Source organism: Zootoca vivipara, chromosome 1 (assembly GCF_965207765.1).
Source record: "Zootoca vivipara chromosome 1, rZooViv2.hap1.1, whole genome shotgun sequence".
Taxonomy (NCBI): Eukaryota; Metazoa; Chordata; class Lepidosauria; order Squamata; family Lacertidae; genus Zootoca; species Zootoca vivipara.
In genome coordinates, this window is record NC_142582.1 from 38,802,240 (window position 1) to 38,817,783 (window position 15,544).

At 39.8% G+C, this 15,544-nt stretch overlaps 2 protein-coding genes across 11 annotated transcripts in view; one reads left to right on the forward strand and one right to left on the reverse strand.

Moving 5' to 3' along the window:
• Positions 1-15,544, forward strand: part of LCT (lactase) — a 113,664-nt gene that overhangs the window by 70,085 nt on the left and 28,035 nt on the right. The gene's annotated exons all lie outside the window — the stretch shown is intronic.
• The window catches only part of R3HDM1 (R3H domain containing 1), a 46,770-nt gene that overhangs the window by 28,194 nt on the left and 3,032 nt on the right, over positions 1-15,544 (reverse strand). For 8 of the 10 annotated variants that reach the window (XM_088652010.1, XM_060279418.2, XM_088651995.1 and 5 more), the window contains exons 3-8: positions 10,104-10,145; positions 9,574-9,663; positions 4,662-4,776; positions 3,676-3,754; positions 2,617-2,676; positions 2,389-2,529 (exon numbers count right to left, since the gene is read on the reverse strand). In XM_088652010.1, coding sequence (XP_088508136.1) covers positions 2,389-2,529; positions 2,617-2,676; positions 3,676-3,754; positions 4,662-4,776; positions 9,574-9,663; positions 10,104-10,145 — 527 coding nt within the window. The remainder of the gene's footprint in view (positions 1-2,388; positions 2,530-2,616; positions 2,677-3,675; positions 3,755-4,661; positions 4,777-9,573; positions 9,664-10,103; positions 10,146-15,544) is intronic. The other 2 variants (XM_035130506.3, XM_088651989.1) reach the window with 1 other exon arrangement.

Below are 15,544 nucleotides of genomic sequence, written 5' to 3' on the forward strand. Positions count from 1 at the left end.
TAGCACACATCTCTTGCATTTTTTTTCTTCTCTAGAGATTTGCATAAAAGCAAGGATCAGGTTAATTCCTGAACTGTATTATAATTCAATGAAATACTTCCCAAACTACCTAAGAGTTACTGGATGCCCAAATGTAATTAGCAGGCACTTCAGAGAACCTTTAGACTGTCTTACCTCTTTTCTCTTAAAGGTCCCTGAATTTACTGCCCTGCAATCACCACTCCACTGAGTCGTCCCAGTGTGCACTGGGTTGATGATGTCATTAACAGCACTGATCGGCACTGGAGCGGGGAATCTGCCTATGAGGAAAAGGCAAGTTGGGTTTTATTCAATATGGAGCAGACCTCCAAGGTTTTCTTTTAAAATTCTTATTTTACATCCCAAATGATTTAAAATAAGAACATTGAAAACCTTTTAAAATAATTTACATAGTCTATAGGTTATATGAAATGCCTGCTAATTATTATTGGGGCTTCCAGAAAGCAGCCTACGTTTTTGGTATCAAAAGTTATTTTCACAATAAAAGGGCTCATCTGATACTGTAGCTCATTCTCCAACTCACTAAAGTCTTCATTAACCAGGTGTCAAAGTTATTTTACAACAAAGAGTATAGCAAGCAAATATATGTAATTGTTGAGCACATCTTACATAAGCACATCTTAAATATAGCTTTTTTAAAATGCTGTATATCTGTTTCATTTTACAGACTGAGAAGATGGAGATACAAGGATGAGATAATTATTTTCAAACACAAAAAAATAATTGCGGGAATGAAATGAAAACCCTCATAACAGCTAATAAGCTCCACTTTTCTGCAATACCATTTTCTGAGCAAATATAGCTGCCACCCAAAGGCAAAGAAAAAACTTATGGTATACCAGCAGACCACAAGGTGCTTGTGACTCTACTGCTATTTAGATGACTAATTTGTGAGTGAGCAATGGAACTGTGTGTTCTCTAAACTGGCTCCTCTTCCCTAAGAGGCAAGCTATGCTTTAATTCAATAGTAAGGTGTCCCTCATCCAGCATGAGAGATGCTTCCAGAAAACCTTCAGCAATACCCATGGCTCCCTTACTTTTGGATAAAATGACCTTTGTGGATATTACTTGTGACTTTCTGATCAGGCATCTACATGGTAAGTGAAGGTTAACCCTCCTGTATTCAAACTCTTACACAGCAGAAATATTTCTAGGGGTCTTCTACATGGGAGCAACTATATGAGAATCAGCACCTCATTGAACACAATGGCTTGGTGTAAGGCTCTAAAAGGAAAAGAGGCACACTGCCAGTTTCCCAATGAAATCAATTTATTACATATGAAGGTGCTTTGTCCACTGCTCTTGCTGAACTCTTCTGTTTATGCAAAATGTTGCATGCTGTCTTTTGACTTTGGCTGCCATACTTAATCCCCAATTTGACAAAGCATTTCAGCAGCTTTAACAATATTTTTTAAAGACCTGGAAAACAACAACAAATTAACGCAAAAAGTGCTGCACAAAGACCAGAAGACTTTCATGTATGATGTGAATGTAGGGAAGGAAGTTGCTGAAATTATTAAGGGCAATTACTGTGTGTGAGCTGCCACCAACACCATCAAAACTGAAGACTTGGTTCCCAAGGTTGGCATTAATTGTTTCCTCTAAATTACTACAGCTAGAAGAGAAATGTTTCATAAATGGGAAAATATGGAAATCCCAGAGGAAAATGACTGATTGAATGACGTTTGGCATACATTTTACATGGAAAAGCTTGTGCATTTTGTTTGATTCCAAGAAGGGAGATCAAGGTTGTCTAATGCAAGAAACTGTGTGTCAAGTTAGAACTAATCTGTTAAATATTACAATATTTGTTTTCAGGATAATACAGCAAAAGACCCTTTTTGTGGTGTAGATAATTACTGAAGACTCCATTATTTTATGAATGTGTGATTTGTGCATAACAATTACAGAATAACAAAGCAAAACAGGTAGTGCAACAAAAAGCTAGCTCTAACCCAATTATACATTTTAATTGTCTTGCCTGCTGTAACCCTTCTACTTTCAAGATCCCAAATTTTTACAGTTCAGGAACAAGAATTATTCTCACAAGATGGAGGAACAGCAGCACTGGAGAGATTTCTAGATAGTCAGAGAATGAATAATGACACCTTCACCCCAGAAACTGAAAGTGGCTTTCATTTATCATGATACCCACAAAATCAGTGATCCCTTTGATCTGAAATACAATCATGTTTTAGGGATCACCTCTAGGAAAACAAGAATCCTTTAAAAATGAAATAAAAGTAGACATTCACTAGATTCTACCTGGGTCAGTAGACTAAAACGTTCCATCATTCAGACAACTGGACTGCTTGATTAATAAAGAATAAAAAAAAATTCCTAACTTACATTCTGGTATTGCTGGTTTTATTTACTATAACAGACTTCCCACTCTGGTCCACATTGTGCTCCAGTCCAAAGTAAGCAGCCACTCTGTGCAATAACATTCTATGGTAAGAGGTCATGGGGGGGAATTTCTTTCGAGGGATTCTGAAAAGTAGCATCAAGTTTTAGTTTTACTTGAGTTACTACACCATATATAATAAAACTTCTTCAAAACCAGCAAGTAGCACTTACTCATTATTACCAATGAAATCTAAGATTTCCTGTTCCAATTTCAGCAGCATCATTCTGTCCCTAGAAACCAAGAAGACAATAGTGCTTCCAGATGCAGTAATATAGTAAGTGTATTAAGCAAGAATACTCTTTGTTCTATTAAAAAGGATTCTATGATTCTAAATCACAAATGTATTAAAATATATTAATAAGCAGAGCTTAATAAAGCAGTGGCCCAGCTCTGCCATGCACACTGGATAGGGTAGGTGGGGTTCAGGCAAATGGTTGGCACAGCAACTGAGCCCAATGATATTGCATGATAGTTTGCCTTTGGATACAGCGGATCCTGGACTGGCTCAGCCTTGGAAAGCCTTATTTGGCAGGTAGAACAAGGAGCCCTGCACTAGTGGAGTAATGCTGGTGTTGTTCCACCCAAGCAGAGCCTGGCAGAGTCTCCCTGCCCCCAGGCCTCCCCTCCCAAAAAAATGGTTTCTTGGTTTAAACAACAAAAGCCACATGAGCTGCAGCCGAGGGAACTGCTGTAGATAAAGGATCACCAACATGTTTCCCTCCAGATGTGATGGCACTGCCATTTCCATCAGCTCCTGCCAGCTTGCTAGCTGTGGTCCAGCAACTTCTGCCAGGCTCCACAGTGGCTTCCCCTGCTTTCCATCATATTAGCCATCACTTACATAAATTTATGTACCCATTTCAGCAGATAATCATTCAGACAAAGCTATCTTAACATATGAGTAAAGGGAATGGAAATAATCATTTGAAGAAGTAGGCTTTGATGTAGCATGATGCAGAATTATAAATACTTTAAGGCTTTACACAAGGCATCCTAAAGCAGTGATTCCTAATTGGGGTCTCCGTAACCCACCCATGGCACCATTCTATACCACTCAGCTGTCTGGGTCATGTGAAAAACTTGTCTTCAAAACTTATTTCCATAGTTATGAGCTAATTGGGAACCACTATCCTAGAGCAATATTTGAGGCACCTACTAGTACCACAAACTAAAATGAGTATGAAAATTTGAATTTAATAAAAACAACAAACAAACTACCACCTCTTTACCTGGGATTATTTTTCAACGTATTTACTAAAAACTCATGTAGATCTATACCAGTTGAATCTGTATATTCTTGGCTAGAATCTAAAAAGAAAAAAAGAAAGTAAAATCCAGGATTGGAGAAAATGTATTAATTATTTTAGGGAAAATATATTCCTTATATTTTAAGAGCCATCCTTTTTACATATTAGTAACCAGAACACCACATCTGGAAGTATAGTTGCCCACCAGCTTGGATATGAAGTTGTACCATGACTCAAATAAGGGGGGGCACACTTTCTGCCAACTCCCCCCTCTATACCCCTCACTATTCCCAAGGGTCACCCAAACTAACCCGGGGGTCATCCCCTTTGAAGACAGGGGATTGGTTTGGCCAACCACTTCTTGGTTTAATAGCCAATATATGAACATGTCTTAGAAGCAGACAAGAAACCCCTTTACTCCTTCCTTTGTGAAAGCCAACAAGCAAGAAAGGACATCCTGAGCTAACTATAAATTTCCTTTTTGTCCAAACCAGGAAAATATGATTAATAGTTCCAGAATAAGCCAGAAAATTAAGCCAGCTTTAAACCATGGCGTCATATCCCAGCTTGTTCCCAAGTTGTAAAACATTGTTTCCCAGTTGAGACAACTTTGTGGGTTCTTTGTTCTCTTGCTCATATAAAAGGAGGAGGGGGGAAAGGCTTGTTCATCTCTTGGGTTATTAAGTAAAGATATGATTATCCAAACATGGCCACTCAAATCTTACTTCTGAACAAAAATGCACAGAATCATACAATAAATGTGGTGACGGCCTAGCTTTTGTCCTTGGCCTTTCCCCACCCTCTGGCTTCTGAATGAAAGAGGGAGTAGATAAAAATGTTCTCAATCAGGTCCAGGCCACTGTCCTATTCCAGTTATACTTCTCCACCCTACACCCCACCCCACTGCCACCTCACAGCATTCCTGCTAGATTAATGAGATTTTTTTTAAAAAAAAATAGATAGCAAACCTCTTGATAACATTTTCCTGGGCAATTTATCAATGGACTTTTCCTTTTCTGCTTCATCTTTCAAGGGTTTCTCTTCCTTTTCAAAAGATTGTGTTAGCTGGATCTGAATTTTCTCCTGTTGAAAAGTAAAACCGTCATTTTACTCCCCCCCTCCACTATGAAAAATGTTTCATTTTAAGCAATCAACCAACTGCAGTGGAGAGCCTAGTATGTTGATTGGAATCCAGAAAGGAATCACACAGCATTGTCTTTGAACCTCACAATCCATTTAAAAGGAAAATTGATTTATTAGCATTATTTTATTCCCCACAAACCCACTATGTGTATTTATTGCACAACATAGATTTCAGTGGCTGGGGACCAAATAAAACCCAAGCAGTGGTCCAGTTATAATGCTAAGGCAAACATGGATTAGCACAGACAAGCAAATATATGGGCATTTGCTTTCGGTTTTGCATTGTGTCTCAGCCTGGGCTCATGCTTTATTTCGCTACAGAGACAAACCATGTGTTTTAACCAAGTTTTGTTCTATGACTTACCACTCAGGGGACATAATGTCATGTCAAAACATGGCTCTGCTCACAGCGGCACAACAGCAGTAGGACCAGAAAAAAAGCAAAGCAGCCATGATTTTCTTAATGGAAACCTGGACATTTGGTTGTTTACACTAAACCATGGGTTTGGCTTAACATTACATGAAACTGGGTAATTATGGCTGGCCATTCGTTTCAGCATTTAGATGGCAATTCTATTCCCACTTACTTGTGAGTTAACTCCACAGAACTCAGTAGGACTTACAAAAAAACAAAGTTGATGGTGCAGATTCCCATTCCCTGGAACTAACAAAGGACACAAAACTGGAGGGTGGGGGGAAGGAAAGATGCATTTTTGTAAAGCTAACTCTTCCCTTGTAGCGATCTTTCCTTCAGTTTATTTATTAAAACAACAACAACCCATTTTAGTGCCTGGATTTAACAGAATTTACATTGATACAGATTTTTATTTTTTTGAACAATTTGTAACATACCTTTAACATACTGCTTTAGTCTTTTTTGTTTATCTAAATCTTTCCAAAATGGCATTTGCTACAGTGGACACGACTCTATAAATTTGATTTAAGGGACATGCAATATAGTTGCAGCTAGTGCTCATTTATGCCATTAAAGACAGAACAGCAGCAAAATAAATAAAGTTTCAACATTCACCAGAGAATCTTCAAGAAACAGAAATGAATTCAAGTTGAGAACCTTGCCAGAGAACAACTACTATAGAGCACACAAAAAACAGGAATTGTTGAATTATGTCATAAACTGCACAAACACCATTGTTTCAAAAAACTAGCTCAGTCTACTTTAAAAAGGAATATACTGTATACCAAACTTTCTCAAAGCATCAAATAACACAGTCATAAATAATATGATGTGTAAACTAGTCATAAAACATTTATGGAAACATGACTTTTTGCATTCATTCATCTTTTAAAAAGAGCTTCAGATTTTGGTCTTTTTACAACAATGTAGTCTTTCAGTCCGGTTCAAATTAAACCTTGCAGTAACTTTAATGTTCATGAAATATGACTTTTTCAATGGACTCAAACACATGGGGAATGTCCGTGCTAGTGTTGGTGGAACTAGCCTTTTCAAAAGCATTAATCACCACAGAAACACTATGCCATATTATTCCTCTGACTTTTTGATATCATTTTGTTCCTCATGCTGGTCAATGTCCATCTATCCTGCCATAAAGGAAAGTCCAATATATTAAGCTAAGAAAATAACAAGCTGCCAAACACCTTGAACACATCCCTGCTTTAATGTATGCCATAGAAACTTTAAGTACAAACCATCTGATGGCATAACCAATTGATGATTACAATGCAGGGGGTCGGATTTGATGACCCTCTCTTCCAACTCTACAATTCTATGATTGGACAATACTGAATTTGAGGACTGTTCAACTAAGCTTGAGTATAGATGTCTCCTGCTTTGCAATTAGGCATTTCACTTTATATCCTTTTGGCCCCTTTCAACTGTTAAGTATCCCAACTAGGGATCGCAAATAAGATTTCCTGCACCTTTAAAATTGGAGGGGGACAGAGAGAGAGAGAGAGAGAGAGAGAGAGAGAGAGAGAAGAAAAAAATACCCGAATATAAGCCGCTCCATTCCTCGCTGCTCCTGGCTGCATACTGGGTGGGTGGGGGGAGCTGCGCTGAGTTGCTGGCAGCCTTTCCCCTTCCTTGCTCTCTCCCTTCCCAGCCTTGGGGGAGAGAACGGGGGACTGCGCACGGGGCGGGAGCCGCTTTGCCACGCTCCTGGCGCTGTTTTCCCTGCACTCCTGGCTGCATACCGTAAGGTCCCGAATATAAGCCACACTTTAACTTTTCACAGTTGGAATTTGGGGGAAAAGTGAGGCTTATATTCAGGCCAATACGGTATAAAGTATATGGATTAGGCCCTCTGCTGCTGACCTCGACGACTCAAATTTGCATAACATCTGTGAATATTTTTTATGTCATATTCAAATTTTTACCCTTTTCTTGCAGGTGGGGGATGGGGTGGGCAAGCCTGAAATAAATCTGGAGTTACACACAGGTAATAAGTCTGACAAACAGAATGCCAACAGGTGTTTACAGCAAAATACGAACAAATGCCAGTTTGCCAACCACGTGAACAAATATACTCTGAGAATATGTAGTTTCACACTTTAAAACTAACTTGTGATTATTTTTGCTCCAGCTAGTCCACTACCGGTAACTCTCAGCCTAAATTTTCTCACACAGCTGTCGTGAAGATATGGGAAGAGGTATAAAATGGTTGCGAAAGAGACCTTCATGCTTATATCCCTAGGAAGAAGGGATGGCAGCTCCATGAGCAGAATGACTGGGTCTCCTAACAACTCTCAGCACCCTTAATAAACAATAGTAATTAGATGGGGGGGGTTGGGGGGGGGAGCCATGACTGTATAAAGTGGTATGATACTGTTTTAAATGTATAGTGAAGATGGAGCGTAAGTTAGCTTTACAGTGAATTTATTCTGGTTGCTAGGATGGAAGAAAACTATACCAAACAGGAAACAAAAGTGCAGTAAATTACAGGGAGAAACAACAACACTTTAGGACACCAGGGTTCCTATCTATGCCCAAGGTCCAAACAGCTCTCACTTCATTGGTTAAAAACACAAAAAGGCAGGCGCAGGCTGGCTCATCTCAGAAAATGTCTCTGGGTGAGTGGCTCTACATAGCTTCAAAACTTTCCTTTCAGAGCAGACAAAAATCTGTTTTGGGGTGTGTGTGTTTTTTTACTGAAAGCTAGGAGTCCAGACCCTTGGTTGGCTCTGGGCCCAGTGCACAAAGCCTAGTCCCCTCTCAGTGGCCTTGATCTCCATACTTACTCAGGCCTCAACAAAAATTAGCCCAGGTGTTAACACAACTTACTTCCTGCAGTTTAGCAAATTGTGAAGATACAACAAAATGACTGTACTGCAAAATCTGTCAATGTCATTTTAGAGAATGAATGAGAAATGCTTCTGCCTTGATGGAAACCTGACTTACCCTCACAGCTGATGTTAAAAGAGAAATATGAGAAATCCGTTCATTTTGGAGAATAATTCAACCCTACATTACAATTCTGATTTGATTGATAGGAGTTACTTTATTATTAAAAAAACACCAACACCTCTCTTGCATTTGAGTGTAGGAATCTATTATCTTTTCCAACTCCTGCTTCCATTGTGGCATAGATGTCAAGGACTATAGCCCAACTATAGTGCTAGTAGTATCACTTCTGAATATATACAAGACAATACGACTCTCTTGACTATGGAATTTAGTAAATAACTTAGTACAGGTTCATTGCAAATAACAGAATGCATACCCTTGCTATTAAAGAGAAATTATCTTATTACTGCTAACTGACAACTAAAATGATACAGATACCACATGCCAAAGAATGTACACCAGCACACTGAAAGGAACACTTATTTTAAAAGGTAGCAACTTTCTGACTTGTGAGTTCAAAAATAACAAAACAACAACTCTAAGCACTTCTTTTACTTGCATAAGAGAGGAGAAAACTATATTCCTGTCAGATATATTTTTGCAACGGGGGAAAAAACCCTGCTTTCATTTCTAATCCCTGTCAACTACATCATAATAGTGGGCACCACACCATCCAACTCCTCCCATTACTTTCTATTTCTTGACTCATTTAGACCTTCTCCAGTTGTACCTCGGGCTTGCTCATACAGCACTAAATCATGGATTAGTGTTCCATGCAAACCAGGCCAATGACTATAATAAAGCCCTATGATACAACTGCATTTGCTCAGGAGTCCTCACACAGGGCAGACTTTTAAACAGATTTACAAGACAATCCCACTATGCTGCTCTAGTAAGATGGACTCATAAGGCCACACTGATGTCAAGGGAAGTACCGTATTTCTACAGAACATGAAGTTCAGGCATATTAAATAGGACTACTTCAACATCAGGAAACAAATCTCTAAGTTTCTAGTGCCGGTAGGTATAATGCAAATCACTTCATTGATTGCAGAGCTAAACATTCTATACTGCATTAGTCACACACAGATATTCTAGAGTTACCAAACATTCAAAAATCAAATGACTTTGTCAACCAGAAAGTTGGGTATGAGCCAACAGGAGACACAGAGCATGTGTGCAAACAATATTCACTCAACCTAAGTACTTTTATGTTATCGATCAAGGGAATGATTTAGTGTTCTATCGTGATGAATGGTTCACACAACAACATGCATCCATATGTGTACACTTTTTCTAGCTGCTCACATATTCCCCCAAAGGGCTAACTGCAACCCTACTCCCGTTCTCTTTCAAAACATTATTTAAAGAGTAAAAAACCAGGTTTCAGGTCTCATACTCAATTTTATTTTTACCTGGATGTCCTGTGAAATTTCAGCTGTGGGAGGTGGAGGAGATTCTTCACACACAGCCAGGCCCCGAACTAGCTTTAACTTTGTACTTGACTAAAGAAAAGTATTTATAAATTAAAAATCTACAGTTCACAGATAGTTTTCCTCAATTTAACTTACTGCCAAGCGCATAACAAAACTGCTCACATTCGTATGCTGGCTATTTTCAATACACAATCATTCATTACGAGAAGGCAAAAGAACAAGCAGTTAAAGCTTTAAAGTCATTATGATATCAGCAGAAAGCAACTTCAGTTACTGGAAAAAAAATAAGCAAAGAGAAGCACTATTTCCTCTGTCTAGCAACAAGAAGCCACTAGAAATATACAGGCAAAGCAAAACAAAACAATTAGGCAAATCAAAAATCCAAATCAAAAATACTTTATTGCCAAAGAAAAGAACAAAACTGAAGTCAATACATATTTTCACAAAATAGCAAGGCTTCATCAAGCATGAAGACTTCCTTGGCATGCCAGCACACAAATCTACTGTACCTTTGACCTTTTTCCTGTCTGTCCAAAAGACTGCACTGGCCGCTGAATGGTGAGCATAACAAAAGAGAGTTTGTATTAAAACTTTATGCACTGACTGTATAAAGGCATTAATCAATTCACCAATGTGCACAGCAGAGAGAAAACAATTCCATGCTGACCATTATTTACAGGATTATCCATCCTATGAGCAAATGCAAAAGGCACGGCCCCAAGACTGTGCTGTTAGATCTTTGGATGGAGAAACATCAACCTTCCTTCCTAGAACAATAATTCTGTGTATACGTTGAAAAGTCTGTCAAGTTTATAACTTGCCAATGAAAAGTTAACACACCCCAGGACAAGTGCAAAAAAGTCCCTGCCCGCTCTGCCACCCACATCTGCTCAGCTCAGACTGGCAAAGGGATTACACAACTGTCAGAAACTAAAGAAAATTATTGTTTCTAAAGTATCATTGCCGCCACTTAGCCAATACTCTTCTGCCTGGGTTTATGTTCTGAAAAGTAACTACTGTTCTTACCACCTTTTACTGTATTCCTCAAAGATAGTGCCATCCTCAGTAAGCACTGCTACACATATAAGCAAAAACATCCCGCTGAAAGCAATCAAATTTTATATCAACAGTAATCTTATCAGCCACTAGGTACAGCCAGTTTGCCACTGTCTGCCACAAGTTGAAAATGGTCTGGAAATAACCTGCATCAAAATTACTTCATCCAGTATAGAAATGACATATGATTAGGCCTGGGTGATATATCAATATATTGCCAAGGACCGGTATGAGGAACAGACCGCGGTTGGCTTCACTCAGCGGAATATCGCTGGTGAAACCGCCACTGCTCCCGAGTCCCTCTGCGAGAGACTTCCTCCAGCGAGCGCTGCCAGCAGAGGGACTTAGGAGTATTAATGTATTTAGACCCAAGTGCCGCTGATCTTTCTAAAGGCACTACATAGGAATACAGTCATACCTCGGTTTACGTCCACTGTTGTCTGAGTACTCCACGGACCCGGAAATGTTTACTTCCGGGTTCCACTCTATTGGCGCTTCGCACACTATCGGCGCTCAGTTTAAGTATGTTTCGGGGAGCGAATGGCTCTCCAGAACCAATTAGGTACTTAAACCGAGGTTCCACTGTATTCCAAAGCAGCCCAGTTTGGACAGTTGTTTTCAGTTGGGGATCTCCAGAATTGTGTACCTGACGGTAAATATGCTTGGTGATATAATTCTAAATCTGGGATCCCAAATCCTCCTTCCTTTATCAGTATTTGCATTTTTTGCATAGATATTCTTGGAACTGAAGACCCACCCAAGACATTTTCTAAACAAAGATTTAATTTTGTGAAAGCATTTGCTTTGCAAGTTCTGAGATAAAGCTGAAGGTTCACGAGCCCTTGGAGGTAAACTAATTGCTTGTAGAAATTCTGGATGCTTTTCTTCAAGGTAAAGATAATAAGTGGTTACTGCTTAGAATGTCATAGGCTACAGCAGGCATAGGCAAACTCGGCCCTCCAGATGTTTTGGGACTACAACTCCCATCATTTCTGACCACTGGTCCTGTTAGCTAGGGATGATAGGAGTTGTAGTCCCAAAACATCTGGAGGGCCAAGTTTGCCTATGCCTGGCTACATTTTACAACTATTTACTTCTAAAGAAATTCAGAAAGGGAGACATCGTAAGAGATACATAAAAATATACATGGTGGAGAGAAAGGCAGAGAGAGAGAGAGGGAGAGAGAGAAACCCGGGGTTATCAAATCAGGAGAATCAGCACAAAGGCACTACTTTTTCCACACACTGTACTATTAAACTACAGTTTAGACAGCTTTAATAGTCTTCTTCTCAATGAAAGCGACCAATCTCAGGTCAGCCAATGCTTTTAGTCACAATAGCTATATATTCCCCGCCAAGAATGAAAGCCTTTGATTATCAGTTGCTGGAGAACCACAATGAGAGAGAAAAACTGTCCTAATACTGTATCCTCCTTATATGCTTTCCACAGGCACCTGGCTGGCCACTGTAAAGGAACAGGATGCCAGACTGAGTAGTCTAATACATCAGGCTCTTCTTATTACTACACAAAGGTAACGTTCCCTAGAAACATCCCTTGATTGGTGGATAAAGCTACTGTATACAAGCTCTTCAGAAAAGGTATTTATATGTTTGTTCACCTAACAGTGAGCTAAACCTTTAAATACATGTACAGTTGTTTTTCAAGTGTAAGTAAGAATCTAGGGTCCAACATGCTTCTACCAGGCCTATTGTTAGAACTTGCCCAAATTCAAGTGCACAAACTGTGAGATGGCGGGTTTTGGTAATACAGTGTGTGCATGTGTGAGATGCAGCTGCAATTGCACCAAATAAGAGATTAGGAGATCATGCCAAGAGTCCTAGAGATCAAGCTGTATAAACCAAGGCTGACAAACAGTCAGATGCTTAGGATCACTGCTATAGGAGGAAGTTTGATAATGGATGCACGCCTGAAAGGAACAAAGTTATTTACAACCACAAGCATAAAACAGTAGCATGCATAAAACAGTTGGTGCTTTTATGCATAAATTATAAATGTTGACTTCTGATAAAGTATGTGGTTTACATTAAGCATAAAGTGCTGTTTTTGACAGATTTTATAATAGATTTTTTTGTCCTCTCCTATTTAGCACTGCTAGCCCTTTGGATGCATAACATCACCCTGATAAGATAACTCTACAAAAGCACTGATGCCCCCAAACTGGAACAATGTAAGTGTGCATTGCCAGATGCAATAAAAAGGCAACGGTATCCCTGACCGTTAGGTCCAGTCGCAGACGACTCTGGGGTTGTGCGCTCATCTTCCTCTATGGGCCGAGGGGAGCCAGCGTTTGTCCACAGACAGCTTCCGGGTCATGTGGCCAGCATGACTAAGCCGCTTCTGGAGAACTAGAGCAGCGCACGGAAACACTGTTTATCTTCCCACTTGTAGCGGTACCTATTTATCTACTTGCACTTTGGCATGCTTTCAAACTGCTAGGTTGGCAGGAGCTGGGACCAAGCAACGGGAGCTTACCCCGTCGCAGGGTTTCGAACCACCAATCTTCTGATCAGCAAGCCCTAGGCTCAGTGGTTTAACCCTCTGCGCCACCTGCGTCCCTTTAATATGGAAAGTGAACTCTATAAACTTAAAGGGTGTCTAGCATTAGTACCACTAGAGTCACTTGCTTGTAATTTGGCAGTATGCCTGCAAATTTCATCTGCTTCTGTCAAATGGAGAGAGAGAAAGGCTTTTTTTGCTTTTTAAAAAACATTTCCCAATGGTGAATGAGGAGGGAAAATGAATCACACTCTGGTGGAAACAGCCTAATCTGGAAACCTATGCAGTGTCTCAAAGAAAGGTTCCAAAGTGCTAAATCATGGCCTAAACAAAATCCTGCCACCCACGCACGCCCCCTCATATATATAGATGCATTCATTCTTTACTTAAAATTGCTGAAATCATTACAATGAAAATCAAGGCCTGTTAAAGAGAACCTTACATGTAGCAGGCTTGCATCAATGCTTAATGAGAAGAAATCATCAACAGCACAATTTGTATTAAGTTGGTAGCATTTGAAGGAAGGATTTTTCTTTCTCATTCAATTTACAAGTATCTTTTCCTAACAGATGGGCAAACCTTTTAATGGTAATCTGAAAACCAGGTGCAAATTGCTTCTTTCAGTCTACTTTCAAATAACATGATAACTGCCTATAAAGCACTTTTTCCTGAACTAGAGTGTGCAATATGATCACATTCTTCAATAACTAAGATTAAAGGAATAGAGATGGCAAAACAACAGGTGATGGGAAGCGGTAAGGACCCAGGAGGTTAGTAGTATCTGTAACATGGAGTGTTTCTGCATGGCACTATTTTTCACATAGTAGTGTTAGAAACAGATGTGAAAGCTAGGAGCTAAATGGCACTTTAAACCTAGGTTATGGGCGCAACAACAGAATGTCTAGGCGCGCTTTTTTATAACAAGAATACAAAGCTGAAAATGAATGAGCTGCAGCTAAAATATGTTCATTTTGCACGTGGTCTAGTCCTTCACCTGCTCACCCCCCTAATATTCTTAAGAGGGTCTCTTCTCCAGACTTCAGAGTAGCTGGAAGTGGGAAGTGCAGTTTTAATCTGAAATCTTAGACGCAGTACTGTGCCCAGAGCTCAGAAACTGCTCATGCTAATGAAATTCCCTGTTGCAAAATGCTCCTAGAACAGGCATCCCCAAACTTCGGCCCTCCAGATGTTTTGGACTACAATTCCCATCATCCCTGACCACTGGTCCTGTTAGCTAGGGATCATGGGAGTTGTAGGCCAAAACATCTGGAGGGCCGCAGTTTGGGGATGCCTGTCCTAGAACAATGGGAGTTTCGAACACTGCCACATAGCCTCAATTAAAAAAGTAATTTCCACATGGCTTATACTGAGAAAACACTTCTGCTCATGGGCCTATTGCATGTACCTATCAGATGCATGCTGAAATAATTAAAGGGGGGGGTCACCAGATATTCATAGCAGGAAACTCCCCATTCACATACAAGCCACTCTGAATGTTGTAGCTATCACGTGGAAGCTTCTTTAGGCATTATAATGCTGAAACCAGCATAGTGTTAGATCTATTGCTCTTAATACTTGGGGGAACTGTATCACAGTCTATCCCACATCATAAATGAGCAACTAAGCTATAATCAACAATGTTGCAATTTTATTACATGCATACAATCAAGTTACATATTGTTTATAATCAACTCCAACTACTATTTCTACTTTACATAAAACAAAAATCTGACAAAGGCCAATGTCAAGGAATGCAAGGTATTCAATAACTCAAAGACCAAAAGTAATGTAGCACTGAGTATCAAATAGGTTTGTCATTAAGACCCCGTGAGGCCAATGTCTTGTACAGCAAAGGCATGCAGGAGAAAGAATATGAGAGGCGTGTTCTTCCACTTCATCACTGTGTTCACCTTCTTTCAATTACGAAACTAAAAAAGGGTCTACAATGACATGAGTGTCAGTAACTTGTTTTGAGTCTAAACCACCTCCTCTTATTCCCTTGCCCTCTTGGAACTGCATGTGGAGGCTGGCATTACATTAGTCTGAGCAGTGGAACGAACAGCAGCAGCAGAAATGCTGCAGGCCTGCCTGGAGTACAGGCCCTGGAAGACTAGGTACTGGAACCACTGTGAAGTTCCCTAATTGCCTAGAAATATTCACCAACAAGACTTCTCTAATTTCCTGCACCGTTGCTTCATTAAGTTGTAAAGGCTGGTCCATGGGGGAAAGGGTAGGCTACTCACATGACATTGTATCAGTTGCTATAACCAAAATACGGGCCTTTGACAAATCTATTGCTGGCTTTACTAAAACTACAGACCCCTGCTGACAAACTCTAGGGGATGGATTAAAACCATTAAAACATTACTTGAGGAAG